The sequence below is a fragment of the Haliotis rufescens genome, unplaced genomic scaffold, assembly GCF_023055435.1.
Source record: "Haliotis rufescens isolate VD_foot unplaced genomic scaffold, xgHalRufe1.0.p SCAF_1, whole genome shotgun sequence".
Classification (NCBI taxonomy): domain Eukaryota; kingdom Metazoa; phylum Mollusca; class Gastropoda; order Lepetellida; family Haliotidae; genus Haliotis; species Haliotis rufescens.
Window position 1 is genome coordinate 20758771 of NW_025963779.1, and position 18688 is coordinate 20777458.

Sequence of the window (18688 nt, forward strand, 5' to 3'; positions counted from 1 at the left end):
TAATATTGCTAAAAGCGGCATAAAACCATACTCACTCACAACAGGTGTCCAGGAGAACGTTTTAGCGACGCGTTACTCAGCGTCGTCAGTTTTGTGGGGGTTTATATGCAGCACACCTACTCTTTTCCGTCGGTATAGATCTTATTCAATCTTCCATAATCAAGATAAAGTTTACAAAGGAACAAGTCGTTAGTTACATGTCAATTAACAGTTTTCGGCAAGAGTTGATCACTAGAACAGCTAGCCTCGAGTGAGTGATCGAGTTAGTTGGGTTTGATTAGGATTTCAATATATCGAGGCAGAGTCGCTGCATGTTGTTTCGGAAATTTCGCGGTGACGCAGTTCGTAGACGTTTGCCACAAACCCACGATATGGTGCTAACAAACCAGGGATCATAATCGATCAAACGATAAGCGGATCCTGGCAGCCTTGCACATGTCCATAGACAGCCTGTCCATCCCCGACATACCGGGTTTTAATCGACATGGTATTAAACCAATACATAGTCTAGTGTGCTTTCAATGTCACCTATATGTACTTACATTTGAACTTGTTATCAGTGTGCACTTTACGGTCCATGAGTGAGTGAGCGCGTGTTTCACGCAGCTTTGAACAGTATTCCAGTTATGTTACGGTGTGTCAGCTTGGTGTGGGAGCAAGGCCTGAAGTGATGCAGGTCTTAGGCATTTACAACGTTGGTAAACGTCACGAGTCTGGGTATGGTGCTGACAAACCTAGAAACACAATCGGAGCGAACCGGGATTCGAACCAAAGACCATCGGTTTCTGGCGTGCTCAATGAACGCAACTCTGCACAGCGAATTGCGGAGCCTGGGTCACCCGTGCCCCCCTTTTGGTCCATGAATAATTACAATGCACTAGTAGTTCCAGCCACTCACCTACGACCGTGTTGATTTAGATACCTGGGATTTCAGTTTGGAACAACATGTTGCGGTGACTGCTTCAAGGCGTACAACTTTTCAGCATATTTGTTTTGTACATTTGGGCATGTTGCTGAGTACCTCCAGGGTGTGCAGAGAACAATAAGATGGCCGGTCCCTTAAAATATTGGACCACACAGAACTTCATCAGAGGTTAGGTGAAATGGGGTTTAATGTTGCGTCCAAGATTATTGCACTTATATAGCGACGTGCATCCACGTGTGAGTGTGGCTGATTGTACTAGTCCCGACTGATGCCGATTTATAGTGCAAGTCCACATGCCGCGGTTTAACATGAATACACTGTAGACTGACTCCGATCCGACCAGTCCTTATTTTAGCCCCTCATAATGCCGAGCGCCAGACAGGGTTACATCAAGATGCATCTTTTAACGTCTTTTGGTATGACGCGGCCGGGTATCCGGGCGGACATTCTACCACTAGACCACGGAGGCGGTGAATTTCATCAGAATGTTTATCATATCGATGATAACGTTTCAAATGACCTTTAAGTACCTAGAACCCTCTTAAATTCGCACGATTAAAAAATGGATAGACGAAGTAGCGTATGGAGGGACTCAACCCACAGAAATACGAGAATCTGCACTTTACCAACAAAGTGTTCAATGGGTTAGATCGCTGACTTTGTCTGCTGGCGATTAGGTGCCTCGCCCGGACGGGACTCAAACCCAAAAAGTACGAGAATCTGTACTTTACCAAGAAATATAACATTTGTTACATAGGAAAATATACCACTCTATTCCTGTAGCACGAACGTGGGGTGTATTTGATCCTTGACTGCTTCCACACTTTTTACAACCACTTCTTGTTGACTGTTTCCGTTTTATCTGTAAGAAGAAACGTTTATCGGTGACCAAACCTGGTGCCACAGATAAAGTCTGGACCGGGATCGTTATCTGAAGAATCGTTATCTGAATTCAATACTGTTTCGGGTCAATCCCATTCCGTGTGTACGTGTACACCATGAAGGAGGTGATTCTGGGACTGCTTCCCCTCCTATTGGCTGTGGTCCTGGTGGATGCCATGTCTCCACCACCCCTACGTGAGTACGATCTACACCACCCGACAAATGATACAAATGCTCATTCAAGAATATATGACTCCCTTCTTTCCGACACGGTGGTATGGTATAACTGTATTGAACACAAACACAATAGTCTGTCTCACGGCCCCTAAGCCATATTATTTTCCCTTCTCCCCAACCCTTACTGTAATGTTATAGCCCTAAATGAAGTAAGTCTAGGTTCAGAATCTCCCATCTCACAGAGGCTCCTTTTCAATTTAAAGCTGTTTGTGTCTATCAAAATTACATACTTTCTGACTGTGTAAGTCTTCTCACACAATAACGTACATATTTCGGATAAGTTGGTGGGAGGGTAGTTGATACCATACCGATATTATTTAAGGAAAGTGATTCTTTCACGGTGTTCATATTGAGACCGTTATAGATTATCATTAGTTGTCTGAGATATGTCCTTGCTCAGTTAATCCTATACAACCATGAGAATATACAGCCGTGGTGGAATATTGGGAATACACTAAACACTACCAGCAACCGGAGACAATGTCTTGGTGGTGCATCATTCTGCTTACTGTGAAATATCTATACAAAATCGTTCACGATCAGGTTTTTCAACATTATAGGCATCAGTAAAGCTTTCAAAAACGTTTGTTTTAGATATGTGGAGGACATTTCCAAATTTCACACATTAGCAATTCCCTACTTTGACTTTTACCATATGAGCCCGTGTTTATATTGGTGAACAATCGACTTGCCTTTACATGTGTTTGTGACAGGAGTCGAATAATCACTATTTGACATTGATTCATTGACACGTGCTCATGATATACGCAATCGCGACAAAAACCCTTTTCCTTTACAATTAACGATTGCTGACTGACGCTCCAAGCGACTTGCCACCTGTCATGCATGTTAAGTCCCAGCTTCATTATAGATAAATAAGCATAAATGTGAAACAGGTAAAGTCAATTTATCCGTGTCCATTCAAATGAAATTGTATAATATTTATTGCATATAATGTCCCATCAGAAGGTAATACGTACTTCTGTAATTTCATTCACTGTCATGTGTAAAATTGTTTACTTGAACTTATATAAAGTGAGAGAAACATGAGTGGCAGTCAACACACGGGACTCGTGACCCACGGTCACATTCTTGGCCGACGCATACCAGTGTCCGTGTGATAAAGCCTCTACATACAATAAGACTTATGTCTTATGTTCGATCTCATATGGTCAGCCTATGACCTTGTTACGACCGTTACTTCCCTAACTATACTTAGGTTAAGTACCTGGCATAAGTAACATTATCATGATGATGTGTTCATGAATCACTATCATATAGCGATGATACCAGGTGTTCGCGAAGTGGCACCCGTCACAAACACATGCAAAGGCATGTCAATTGTTCACCTGAAAAACAAACTTTTGAGAAATCGTATGACGCTCTTTGAAATCTTTGTATAAATAGCATGCTACCTCAAAAGGTTGTGAACTGTAGACACCTAAAGGATGGATCTGCTGGAATAATGATCGAAATCAATCATTTTGCGATGGCAGACAAAGTGGGGTATGTTTTAATCATTTGAACCTAGGGTTTCTATGGCCTTGTCCTTCTTAAAGTTCTGGTACACCTCAGGGGCGGTGGGGTAGCCTAGTGGTTAAAGCGTTCGCTCGTCACGCCGAAGACCCGGGTTCGATTCCTGACATGGGTACAATGTGTGAAGCCCATTTCTGGTGTCCCCCGCCGTGATATTGCTGGAATATTGCTAAAAGCGGCGTAAAACGTTACTCACTCACTCACACTGGTACACCTGAAGAAAGGCATGTTATGAAGTGTCCTTCTCGGTGTACCGGACTCGCTAACTCTGACCACTCCCTCCTACTTGGGATACACGTGTGTGTGGCGTGTCTAGATGTGTCTATATGATTGCTACGTGTTACAGCTTGCACAGATTTCCTGCCTAACTGCGACTCCTACGCAGATTCCGCCTGTACCGGGACCTACGAGTCGTGGGCAAGAGTGAAATGCGCGCGCAGATGTGGCTTCTGTGGTTGGTATCCTTCAGTGAGACACATCACGATTTGTTATACTGCTTTATTGGATGATATGAAATAAATCAGTGACATAAATAGTATTATAATAATAATGAATGTGCAATGTGAGTGAAAGGTTAATCCCTGTACTCAATTATTTTTCAATTCAAGGGAGAAGTTAAACATTATTCGTGAACTAATAATGCATGAAATGTTATTGCTTCTGTTATGTGGTGACATTAGATGAAAAAAAGTTACTTCAACTGTGACGATGAAGACAAGTCTCTTCGTCGGATCTGAACAGTATTATAGGTATATCACGGTGTGGCAGCTTGACGGAGACACCCACGAGCACGCGTATCGTGCTGGCAGTCCTTGAAACAAAATCAGTAGTAGTAGTAGTATGTTTGTTGGTTAACGCCGCACTCAGAAATATTCCAGCTATATGACGGCGGTATGTAAAGAATCGACTCTGGACCAGATAAACCAGTGATTGACATCATCAGCATCCATCCAAACAATTGGGATACGATGACATGCATCAACCAAGTCAGCGAGCCTGACCACCCGATCCCGTTAGTCGCCATTTACGACAAGCATAGTCACCTTTTACGGCAAGTAGTAGTAGTAGTAGTAGTAGTAGTAGTAGTAGTAGTAGCAGTAGTAGTGACAAAACAGTTAACTCAATCATTCATTCACACACAACACACGGGCTGTAGTTGCAAATGCTTTGCCCCCGTGTTCAAATACAAATTAGTCAGTAGATCGGGTATTATGAATTAATTCGCTCTGAATTACCAGGATATAAATGACAGCTAACCTTTCTAAAGATACATCTCCAAAATGATATGTTTTGACATAAGTAACTGAATTGTATTATTAATTCCTGCATTTGTCATATAGGTAAAGTCTTCTACATATGTAGGGGCGGTCGGGTAGCCTAGTGGTTAAAGCGTTCGCTCGTCACGTCAAAGACACGGGTTGGATTCCCCACATGGGTACAATGTGTGAAGCCCATTTCTGGTGGCCCCCGCCGTGATATTGCTGGAATATTGCTAAACGGCGTAAAACCATACTTACTCACTCACTCACTCTTCTACATTTGTTACTCATGCTGTCAGTCACTGGTTAACAAAGATAATCATCCTCGATTTTCCTTCCATTCTGTTATCATAAAACCCGGACCAGTTCGCCACCCATGCCTCTTTCCGGAACTGACGCCTCAGTCTCTCACGCCAATCGAAACGCTTTTTGTCAGAAATGATCTTCTGGAAAGAAAGTTTTCATGAGTATTGAGACAGGAACAAAAAAGTCCCAGTTCCCAGTTGTATTTGATACGTTTCAATGCGAGCCCAGTAGGCCTCCTGGTAAATTATACTGCTTTTTCAAAAAGGAAAGAACAGAGTAATTTGAATGGACGGAAATTTGAAGCGTCCTGTCATTCGAATGAGACTCAAAATGAAGCTAAGGTGTTGAATTGGCCCAAGGAATTTATCATAATAGAATGGATATATAACTACACCGGATCGAGGATGGGGACTTAAGACAGAATGTTTTACCGCTGCTAGGTTCCCCACCGCCCGCCTCCCCGCCTCCCCTGTGTAAAGACCATCTGGACAACTGTAACCAGTTCCAGGCTGACACGTGCACCAACAGCTTCTACCGGAAATGGGCGGAGGATAACTGCCGGAAGTCGTGTGGGTTCTGTGGCAGCACCACGCCTGGTAATGAGCTGATTGGTCGAACTCAGTATTAACTCTCATTCTCACTATTGAAAGGAAAGTTAACACAACTTCAGTATGTTAAACGAATGCTTACTCTATGTTTGCCTCTGATACGAGTCAACAGTTATTCTATGCGCACAAAAATCAAAATATCGCCGACAATACAACAGTTAATGCAACTGGCAAGACTTCATGTTGCAGGTGTGCCCACCCCTCCGATGCCCACAAGACATTTTTAGGATGAAAACAGTCGCCTACCTTCTACATTGTTGATTCTCTTCACAATAAATGTCTTGCCAACACGGAGGTATTATGGTACTTTTTTAGTGAACTCTTTTCCTCATTCAGACCGCCTCCGTGGTCTAATGGTAGAGCGTCCGCCCGGAGAGCGGAAGGTCCGGGGTTCGATCCCCAGCCGCGTCATACCAAAAGACGTTAAAAGATGGTACCTGTTGTTATCCTGTCTGGCGCTCGGCATTAAGGGGCTAAAACAAGGACTGGTCGGCTCGGAGTCAGTATACTGTGTCTGAGTGGGGTATTCATGTTAAACTGCGGTATGGTATCTCAGTGTGCTAGCACTATAAATCGGCATCAGTCCGGACTAGTACAAGCAGCCACACACACACATACACATACACGTGCATGCACGTCGCTATATAAGTGCAATAATCTTGGACGCGACGTTAAACCCCATTTCACCTCTTTTCCTCATTCTGTGGTAGGGGGTCTGAGCTATCATCATTAATTAATTCATGAACTAATTAACATTTGACATGGTCCGGACAGGCCTCGAACTATAATCAGGGCGAACCAGGATTCGACACAACGGCCTCGGGCTTCTGGCACGCGCGAAAGAACGCACAGTGAACTGCAGCGCTTCGGGGCATCTGTGTCAAATATAAACGAAGGGAATAGTGTATAGTGGTTTCCATATTCAACCTGAGTAGTACTCCTACTGATTGTGATGGTCGATGAGTTGTCATTGGAACATGGACAACACGCCACGTTACTGTGGAGCAAAGAATATTTTCCTTGACCGTGGTAAGTATCGAGCTGAGGTTTCGTCTCCAGACTCTCCGCAAATGATATTTAAGACACAAAACACATCTTGGGTGTTTCACGTAATTTGTCTGTAACGGTTGAGAAATTATTACACAGTCAGAAACGTTTGTGTGGACAGTATGTTTGACCATCAAAACCGGAGAAAATCCTCGAGAATATTCTATGATTCTGTGAATGCATATTAACGCTTCCTTATTGCCTATTTACAAGCATTGAGTAACGGTGTGTCTGTCTACATGTGGAAGATAAGTAATATGTTGGGTACACGTGTTTGTTTGTTGGCTAACGCCGCACTCAGCAATAATCCAGCTATATGATGGTGGTCTGTAAATAATCGCGTCTGGACCAGACAATGCAGTGATTGACATCATGCGCATCGATCTTCTCAATTGGGATCGATGACATGCATCAGCCAAGTCACCGAGCCTGACCACCCGATCCCTTTAGTCAACTTTTACGGCAACATGGGATGCTGAAGACCTATGATACCCCGGATCTTCACGTGTGGGGTACACATGTACCCAGTGTGTATCATCAGGAAAGTTATAAGTAACCTGTACTTTTCTCTTGCGATTTAACGTTTTACCTTCCCTTATGCATTAAAAACAGTATATTTTCAGAATTCAATATCGAGAATACTACAATACATATACGAATTATCTGAATTTCCTACATTGACCTCATAAATTATTAGTTGTAGGCTTATTTTCTTTTTCTTCTTCATGAAGTATTTCTGCAAGGAAAAGGGTATGTTATTGCATCATGAGCATGTATACTGCATTCGACCTATTGTGCACTAAGCTGGTATATGGAATGAAATATATAAGCATCAGTAGCATGTGTGAGTGAATATTGTTCCAGTCATCAATATACGTTGCAGCAGTTCCATCGAGGCTGAATGTATCCCTCGGTGCCGGGCAGCAGTCCAAGTGGGCGGGGTTTGGTGTCACACACAATCAGCCAGGTCACAAACCGTTACCCCTTGATCAAAAGATGTTCTAGGTTTAATAAGCATATCGTATGCAGTACATAATTGTACATGTCCCAAATATGTTTGCAGTAGTATTGGTGGAAGAATATTAATGTGGTACCTTCACCCTAATTTAACCATGCATGTTTTGAGGAACAAGAGTGCCACCACACTCAATGTTTTCAAGGGATGAGGGAGTCAGGACTGCAGAGTAAACGTGGAGCAGTTTCATGCCAAAATTTGTTTGGGAGTTGATGGAAACAATTTCCATCAAAATTATCCGCCTCACATAGATGGTCGCTTGAGTTGATTCGATCACGGTTTTCCATCAACCTGCACATGTGTCCGTTGGAGGAGAGGGGTGTACATAAGTACTCTCCCTCAATGACTGGTGGCAATGTCATCTCTGACTGTTTCACTTTCAATATACTGATCATGCAGTCATCATCCAGTTAACTGAAATAAGACAATTATCACGTAAGCATGATAATTTGTCTTCTTGACAAATAATTGCCAGAAAAATGTGTGTCTTGTTCTTCTGTAGAATAGATGTGCCAAACTGTCAGTTGGGGCTAAACATTTTGGCACTACTCACCCAGATAACTGAAACATGACACACTAAATGCATAATGTTCTTGAAGGGCAGAGGTGATTATCAGCCAATGCACTATCTTCAATCACTAATAAATTTAACACTGTTGTGGGTGGAAATCCAATGTTACGTTTGTCAATTGTATCGACACAGCAGATTTTGGTCAGCGTTTGATAGTATGGGCAACGATGGGTCAGACAACTTACGTATTGTAACCACTCCGTCATAATTGAGTGAGTAAGTATGGGTTTACGCCGTTTTTAGCAATATCCCAGCAATATCACGGCGGGGGACACCAGAAATGGGCTTCACACATTGTACCCATCTCGGGAATCGAAACCGGGTCTCCGGCGTGATGAGCGAACGCTTTAACCACTAGGCTACCCGACCGCCCCACTCCGTCATAATATTAGTCGTGTCTCGCAATAACAAACCTGGGATGGTGGGGATCTTATGTGCCAAGAAATCACCCCTTACTGTCAGTAATTCAAGTCCTAGATGGTTTAGGTGAAACCCACCAGCAGGGGTTATTGTACCAACAAACCATGAACAAAATCTGGATATTACGGGATTCGAACCCAGGATCATGAGCAAACCGACTTGTGGTAATGAATACGTCTGGGCCACCAGTACCACGTTAAAACCTACTGTGGGACTATTCTGTCTTATTGGTTTTTTTAACAGACAGATCGTTGAGTTGAAGCCTTCAACTAACCTCGCGATAGACGGGTCATGTGCTGACCTACATTCCGGACACAAGTGATAACACACTGTTGGGGTCGTCGACGGGCAGGCAGGTGTCCATTGTGTGATTCATTTGCGGTCAAGTGGGCAGGTATGTTTTGCCTTGCGACATAACATAGATCTGTTTTCATTCAATATGCATTTAGGAGATACATTTAAAACACACAATCGTTATACACGTTTAGTGTACTCAATCGTTGTAGACATTTAATAGAAACAATCGTTATACACATTTAGTGTACTCAATCGTTGTAGACATTTAATAAAAACAACCGTCTAGACATTTAGTGTACCCAATCGTTGAAGACATTTAAAACACACAATCGTTATAGACATTTATTGTACTCAATCGTTGTAGACATTTAATACACACTATCGTTATACACATTTAGTGTACTCAATCGTTGTAGACATTTAATACACACAATCGTTATACACATCTAGTGTACTCAATCGTTGTAGACATTTAATACAAACAATCGTTATACACATTTAGTGTACTCAATCGTTGTAGACATTTAATACAAACAATCGTTATACACATTTAGTGTACTCAATCGTTGTAGACATTTAATACACACAACCGTTATACACGTTTAGTGTACTCAATCGTTGTAGACATTTAATACAAACAATCGTTATACACATTTAGTGTACTCAATCGTTGTAGACATTTAATACACACAACCGTTATACACATTTAGTGTACTCAATCGTTGTAGACATTTAATACACACAACCGTTATACACATTAAGTGTACTCAATCGTTGTAGACATTTAATACACACAATCGTTATACACATTTAGTGTACTCAATCGTTGTAGACATTTAATATAAACAATCGTTATACACATTTAGTGTACTCAATCGTTGTAGACATTTAATATAAACAATCGTTATACACATATAGTGTACTCAATCGTTGTAGACATTTAATATAAACAGTCGTTATACACATTTAGTGTACTCAATCGTTGTACACATTTAATATAAACAGTCGTTATACACATTTAGTGTACTCAATCGTTGTAGACATTTAATATAAACAATCGTTATACACATTTAGTGTACTCAATCGTTGTAGACATTTAATATAAACAATCGTTATACACATATAGTGTACTCAATCGTTGTAGACATTTAATATAAACAGTCGTTATACACATTTAGTGTACTCAATCGTTGTAGACATTTAATATAAACAGTCGTTATACACATTTAGTGTACTCAATCGTTGTAGACATTTAATATAAACAATCGTTATACACATTTAGTGTACTCAATCGTTGTAGACATTTAATATAAACAATCGTTATACACATATAGTGTACTCAATCGTTGTAGACATTTAATATAAACAATCGTTATACACATTTAGTGTACTCAATCGTTGTAGACATTTAATATAAACAACCATTATACACATTAAGTACACACATTTAAAATAAGCAATGATGATACATATAATTCGTTATCCACCTACGACATATTCAGTTCTACAGTTTAACTGTTATGCACCCAATATAACATTCAGCATCGTACATTTGCCATCAACACACGTATCCGTGTAACATTCACGAATCACGCGAGTCCTGCTGACTTCCTCACCTTATCCGAGAGCACATACCCTAAGGTTATCGTGTAACCTCATTCATTCAGGAGCTCTGCACTTGATTCAATTTCATAGTTAAAGGGTGACACCATCGGGCCACAACATGTTTAATCCAAGCTCTGCTGCAACATTGGCCGCTACAACACTCCTTGTGGGATTGCTGCTGTTCAATACGTCTTTGGTGGTGGTGTTCATCACGGTATTTCTTCTCATATGGCTGTCAACGCGGCGTCCCCCTGGTCTTCCCCCCGGCCCCCCTCTCTTACCAATAGTGGGCAATATCCTCTCCATGGACGCAGACCCCAGGGTGACATTCAGCAAACTGCGACGTCAGTACGGCGACATCTTCAGCGTGTACATCTTCAACCGGCCACTGATTGTTCTCAGCGGTTACAACGTCATCAAAGACGCACTCGTCAAGAACGGCGATGTTTTCTCAGACAGGCCCTACTCTTTTATGACCGATTTCTATGCTGGGAGGAAAGGTAAGCAAACATTACGTGGACCAAACGTCAAACGGGTATTCATACCCTAATCTCTGTCATATGAAGATTTGTTTGTTTTTATGTTCGTTGTTTGACGCCGCATTCAGCAATATTCCAGCTATATGACGGCGGTCTGTAAAATAATCGAGTCTGGACCAGACAATCCAGTGATTGACATCATGAGCATCGATCCACACAATTGGAATCGATGACATGTATCAACCAAGTCAGCGAGCCTGACCACCCGATCCCGTTAGTCGCCTTTTACGACATTCAAGCATAGTCGCCTTTAACGGCAAGTATGGGTTGCTGACGACCTATTCTAACCCGGAATCTTCACGGGTCCGTGTCATATGAAGAGAAACTCTAAGTGGTTGGCATAGTGACCTTTAGTCACGGATCATTAACCTTACAATGGCGACACCTGGTGTTCGCTTAACTGGTCGGTATGTCCTAGAAGCTGCCATCGTGAGTAATGGTCTAAATCGTTGTGTCCTTGACCTCCACACAACACGGATGCCACCGGTCACGGAAATAATTTTCCGAAAAAATAAATCGATGGTTAAAACATTATGTACAACAACAATGTACGTCTCATATTGATGATACCCCCTGGGCGTGTTCGACCCTCTGCTGATTAGCCCTATGACGTGCCAATGTCCTATTTTCGTTAGGTACTAATCGCAAGAAGTCTTGCTAATGTTCGTTGGTTTATCAGGATATATGATTATACCCCTGCGCGTGTTGTAAGTGACGATCGAAGACCTGCATAACTTTAGGCTTACCTGTCTCTTTCGGTTGTCACACCAGGATACAAATTAATTACTCTGCAAAGGGGCATTTGACTCAACTCACTCAATCATTCATTACATTACAAATACATGTGCGGTTGCAGTCGTGTTATGCAGTGGTGCATTTTGATCATGTCTAAAGCAAGATGCAAGGTTAACCCAACGACAGCAGAGGTGAGGTGAAATGGGGTTTAACGTCGCGTCCAAGATTATTGAACTTATATAGCGACGTGCATGCACGTGTATGTGTGTGTGTGTGTGTGGCTGCTTGTACTAGTCCGGACTGATGCCGGTTTATAGTGCTAGCACACTGAGATACCATGCCGCAGTTTAACATGAATACCCCACTCAGACACAGTATACTGACTCCGAGCTGACCGGTCCTTGTTTTAGCCCCTTAATGCCGAGCGCCAGACAGGGTAACAACAAGTACCATCTTTTAACGTCTCTTGGTATGACGCGGCTGGGGATCGAAACCCGGACCTTCCGCTCTCCGGGCGGACGCTCTACCATTAGACCACGGAGGCGGTCCAACGACAGCAGAAATACCTGCTACCGATATAGTCGGCATCGCACAATGGAGTATTTTGAATAGGGAAAGGTGTTTGTCGCATTTATTTACACATAATTGTTACAATTTTAGGACATTATACTATCAGACAAACAACATGACCGATTATCAAAACTATATAGGTAAAATGAGAGTGCTGTCCTTTTGATCAAAGGCGTCGCCAGGCAAGCATAGTCGCACATTACGGCAAGCATAGGTTGCTGAAGACCTTTTCTACCCCGATTTTCACGGGCCTTGAGCAGCTTTTGAACGATCATGTACATATGTCTTGATCGGCCACAAGCGATATCTGATGTATAAGCAGCGGCATCGTTTCATAACGCGATCGTAGCGCAGTCATAACACCCTTAGTTCAACATAAAATTACGACAGTCTTGTCAAACAGGGCCCCGATTGTAAATTATCTATCGTTATTACAAGATCGTGTGATAACTAAAACACTTTTCCTACACTTTAGGGTTAGCTTGCAACCATTTTCCGTCCACACAAGTCGTCACGATATGGCTGAAATATTGCTGATTACGACGTAAAGCATTAACTCGCTCACTCACTCGTCCACACATGCATGATAAGCATAACAAGTTCCCTGTATGGTTCATTACCTTTTTAGGAATCGTCCACACATCTGGTTCCAACTGGAAGCAGCAGAGGAAATTTGCCCTGTCTTCCCTCCGAGAGTTTGGGATGGGAAAGTCGTTTTTGGAAGCCAACATACAAGAGGAGTTATCGGATTTTATGAAAGTGATTGAAGACATGGGCGGTGATGCCTTTGAATGTAAACGTCTTGTCCATAATGCTATGGCTAACACCCTCTGTTCAATGTGTTTTGGCAAAAGATTTGAATACACTGATCCACGATTCTTAAAATTCCTTAAAATGATGGACGAAATGTGTGAAACGCTGGGCACAGGGAAGGTTTTGAATTTATTTCCTGAGGTTCGATATCTGCCTGGAGACGTTTTCAGCTTCAAGAAACTAATGAACATGAAACATACAATTGATGAGGAAGAAATAATAAAGAACATTGAGGAACACATAGACAATGTCGACGTAGACAACGTGGACGACTTCATAACAGCCTACTTCAGGGAAATGCGACGTCGTGGACAGGGAGACGAGGCGTTTGACAGTACGTAACTACCCCGCTGCTTGCAGACAAGTGTTAAAAGTGTAGTGGGGTTATACTGCTATTTGTCTATTTATCAAAGCAAGTTTATTGGATTGTTTGTGTGTGTGGGGGGGGGGGGGGGGGGGGGGGGGGGGAATTGTGTATGTTATGTTGTCCTTTTAACATTCTAACCAGTAGGGTTTTAGTTATGTAATTCTTAGCACGGCGGAGTTTATCCCGTTGTCAAAACGTTGGCTTGTCACGCTATATACTCTGGTTCAATCCCCGACATCGGTACAATCGGTTCATGTATGATTATTACCCTGCCGAGGAAAATATGGAATATGCTGAAAACGGCATAAAACCTTACTCACTCAAGTTACAGATGAAATGGATTTATTTCTGTGGTACACGTATTTAGACAATTTTCTTCAGCCCCTTTAAATGCACAAGCATCATGACTTAGGTCCTTTCATTTTAGTGCTTTCATTTTGCTATTCCAGTGGGTCATCTGAAGATGTCGATGTTTGATCTGTTTATTGGTGGGACAGAGACAACTGGCACCACTATCCGCTGGACTCTTCTTTACTTCCTCCATTACCCGGAAGTACAGGAGAAGTGTTTCCGGGAGATCCAAGAACACATCGGGCTTAGTAGGCGACCTTCCATGAAGGACAAGACCAGTCTTAACTACGTCACTGCCACCATTACTGAGGTACAGCGATGTTCCGACATTGTTCCCACTGGGATTCCCCACTCTGTGTCCAAAGATGTCCTTTTCCATGGCTACACGTTCCCCAAGGGAGTGACGGTCATCACCGACTTAGAGTCCGTTCTTCAAGATCCGGCTGTGTGGGGGGATCCAAAAACCTTCAGGCCTGATCGTTTTCTGGATGACGCAAGGAAATATCAAAAACGAGAGGAATGTATCCCCTTCTCTCTCGGTAAATATATATCTAACTGATGTATTTTCCAAAACATCATTTATGCAATAGCTCACATTTACCTTTGCTTCGCTTCCTAAAAACATACCTCATTTTCATTTTTTAGAAAATGCCCAACGAATTATATTCCATGACTCGATTATATCCAATATATACACGTGTACAGTGTAATAAAATAAAATTAAAATTAACCTTTCCTAGTCTCATAAACGTTTATTAACATGCTGTGTGGCCATATGCGAATAAATTTTATCTCATAAACGTTTATTAACATGCTGTGTGGCCATATGTGAATACATTTTATCTCATACACGTTTATTAACATGCTGTGTGGCCATATGCGAATAAATTTTATCTCATAAACGTTTATTAACATGCTGTGTGGCCATATGTGAATACATTTTATCTCATATACGTTTATTAACATGCTGTGTGGCCATATGTGAATACATTTTATCTCATAAACGTTTATTAACATGCTGTGTGGCCATATGTGAATAAATTTTATCTCATATACGTTTATTAACATGCTGTGTGGCCATATGTGAATACATTTTATCTCATACACGTTTATTAACATGCTGTGTGGCCATATGTGAATACATTTTATCTCATAAACGTTTATTAACATGCTGTGTGGCCATATGTGAAAAAATTCTATCTCATATACGTTTATTAACATGCTGTGTGGCCATATGCGAATACATTTTATCTGTGATGTTTACGACTTGCAGGTCGCCGAAAGTGTCTTGGTGAGTCGTTTGCTCAAATGGAGTTATTCCTGTTCATAACGTCCATCATCCAGAGGTTCCACATCCTGCCAGACAAAGGCACGCTGCCTCCTCTCAAAGGAATAATAGGCATTACAAATGCAGCTCCGAATTTCAACATTCGGGCTGTACCTCGAGATTGTTGACTTAATCTTCCCACCTGTCGACCAGTACAGTTTTCTACATCAATAAACGGATGTATTCTAAGATATCCACCAATATAATTAGTTTAACAAAGTGAATTATACAGTTAGTTATAACATTATTAACTGAGAGATTTCGAAAACAACTTTCGAAATGTACTTTATTGATATCTAAACATTTGTGGTATCCGTTACTTTCTTCATGGTTCACGAAAATAACTAATTCTCCCGCACACCGAAGTAAATATACTATTTGTCAACGACATTGTCGGTCTGTCACCTTTATCACCCATTTGAATTTATTAATATATTCTTTGTGTCTCTGTGTGAATTATTAATAATTAGTTTCAAGAGTTAGTGTTGTATGTTATTTAGTTAACTATATCATAAGCTCCATAAAATCCTGATCCACAATGTTCAGGTCGTAGTTATTGTGAAATGGGAATATGTGTATCACACATTCAATGTAATGACATTTAAAACTTCCTTTTTTATATAAAATATCACAAATTGAATAAGTGATATCACAAATTCGGTTAAACGATATCTTAAAAGGATTTATTGAAATCACAAAATACATTTTAATCATCATTGACTCATCCCAAAGGAATATACATCAGAATATTGTTTATAACATAAATGATTATTTTAGGATATTATAAAATTGATTTTGTGATACCAGTTGGTGATATCAATAAATGGATTATTGATAGAATACTAGCGAAAAACAAATCATGTGCACCATAAAAAATAACACTAAAATAAAATTGCCATGGATTTTTCAGAATCGAACATGATGATCACTAGCATTTAGCCATGATTACCCATGTACCAGGTCATTGCATGTATAAATTCCCATGAGTGACAAAGAAATCCGTCACACATTCACAATACACGGAGAACCAATCGAGTCAAATCAAACGGTTGAAGTTTTTTCTGTGAAAAGCAGCTTTGTGGACGGTCAAATCTCGTAAACGCATATCTGAAATTAGCGGTTGCGGGCAATTTGACTATAGTGATGATACCAGGTGTTCGCGAAGGCAAGTCAAGTGTTCATCTGAAAAAAAAACACAGGAACATATGTTACAAGTCAAAATAGGATATTGCATCACTCATATTTTTTGTCACTGATGCATCAATCTTGGAAATGCCTTCCATATTTTTTAACTGAATGTTTTGAAAGCTTTATTGAGACCTTGAACGTTGTAAACCTGATTAAACACCTTTCGAGCAAGAGTCGTATGGCGTTGTTTGAAATCTTCGAAAGAGCGTGCATGGCAGTACGCCAGAAGTTGTGAAATGTTGACACTGAAGGCTGGAGCTGCTGAATTATTGTTCAACATGAAGGGAAAGTTTACTTTTGGAACGTTGAAGTCCTCCCTCTTGTCATGCAGTCTTGAGGGGTTTTTTTTATCTTTATGCACAGATCTAAATATGATTTTTTTGTTTAATGCCATACGCAGCAATATTCCAGCTATATGACGACGGTTTGGAAATAATCGAATCTGGACCAGACAATCCAGTGATTGATATCATGAACATCTATCTACGAATTTGAGATAACGATGACATGCATCAACCAAGTCAGCGAGCCTTACCATACCGATCCCGTTAGTCGCCTTTTACGGCAAGCATTGGTTGCTGAAGACCTATTTCACCCCGGATCTTCGCGGGTATCTTTTGCTGGCTAAAACTTAATCTCAGTTTTATTTTATTATGAAACCAACCTACCAATTGCGTTGGTCGATGCTCATGATGCCAATCACTGAATTGTCTGGTCCAGATTCGATTATTTACAGACTGCCGTCATATAACAGGAATATTGCTGAGTGCGGCGTTAAACAACCAACCAACCAACCAACCAGCAAAAGAACCTGTTTGTCTGGATCTGTTCAGACATGAGTTGTCTCCCTTACACTTATAACTAACTGTGCATTGGATTGCCACCTCTGCAACAATCGATCACTGTGTAAAATGCAATAATATTCAATGTGACTCTCAAACTTTAGTTTTGAGTCTCCAAAAAACATATGAGGGACATCATGACTTCAAAAAGTGCAGTCACATAAGGAACCCAACGATTCTTTTTGAGAGTGATTCATGAACACATGCTTATGACAGTCAAAATCGTACAATGGACTCCACTTTCCGTGGGGAAAGTGGTCCATAGTAACTAGCCTAGGCTTGTTGCAAGATTTCCCATGATAATGGAAAGATTTTGTCGCTTTTAGTTACAATTAAATCAACATCCTAAAAACTACGTATGTTAAATAAAGTTAATAACACGTTGTTAGTTGTTGTTGTTGTTGTTGTTAGTTTGTTGTTTAACGCCAAACTCAGCAATATTACAGCGCAGCTATATGACGGCGGCCTACAATAATCGAGTCTGGACCAGACAATCCACTGATTGACATCATGAGCATCGATCCACGCAATTGGGATAAGATGACATGTATCAACCAAGTCAGCGAGCCTGACCACCCTATACTGTTAGTCGCCTCTTCAGACAAGCATAGGTTGCTGAAGACCTGTTCTTCCCCGGATCTTCACGGGTCCAACAGAGCTGAACAGAACTATAATTCTCTCAGGCCGAGGACCTCGACATATGATAACAATGAACTTTGAATACCATGTTCAAGGTGTGCCGATGGACCACTTAGAAATACTCCTGAAAAAGAAACGCATTAAAAGATGTGGGGAGACACACACTGCACATCTGAACACTTGATGATTGATGACATCTTGCAAATACAACCACAGGGGACACTTGTCCACTATGAAGAATTATTATATAGTTCAGTGCAAAGATTGTGTTTCCTGAACCTGAGAAAAGTTATGTTTCCACTGCAGTGAACATAACACTTGATATTTTCATTGCAGTGAACATAAAGCACTTGATCTTTAAGGGAACTATTGTCATACAAGAGCGACCTTCCCGCAAATTATCTCCCTTTATCGTAAGTGTCTGGAACGTACACAAACTGTTGACTTTCTTTTTACGTTAGTTCCACATTGACAATGTAAAATAATGGTCATTTATGGGGTTAATATCGCTTCTTGTCGTTTGGTATCTCTTGAAAATGTTTCGTTATAAACTTTAAATGTCTTAGTTAACTCGACAATCGAGACTGTTCGTTTCGCAAAGCGCCAATC

At 41.1% G+C, this 18688-nt stretch overlaps 2 protein-coding genes across 2 annotated transcripts; both read left to right on the forward strand.

Moving 5' to 3' along the window:
* The first annotated feature begins 1850 nt into the window (after positions 1-1850).
* LOC124115812 lies at positions 1851-6043 on the forward strand. Its single transcript, XM_046476948.2, has 4 exons — positions 1851-2002; positions 3927-4034; positions 5586-5741; positions 5943-6043. Exons 1-4 carry the CDS (start codon positions 1924-1926, stop codon positions 5978-5980), a joined length of 381 nt encoding a protein of 126 aa, XP_046332904.1. The 5' UTR covers positions 1851-1923; the 3' UTR covers positions 5981-6043.
* A 3082-nt stretch (positions 6044-9125) lies between these two features.
* Positions 9126-16982, forward strand: LOC124115785 (cytochrome P450 2J4-like). The gene is made up of 5 exons (XM_046476902.2): positions 9126-9200; positions 10799-11208; positions 13181-13699; positions 14182-14622; positions 15357-16982. The coding sequence occupies exons 2-5, from the start codon at positions 10827-10829 to the stop codon at positions 15536-15538; spliced, it is 1524 nt and encodes a 507-aa protein (XP_046332858.2). The 5' UTR covers positions 9126-9200; positions 10799-10826; the 3' UTR covers positions 15539-16982.
* The last annotated feature ends 1706 nt before the right edge of the window (positions 16983-18688 follow it).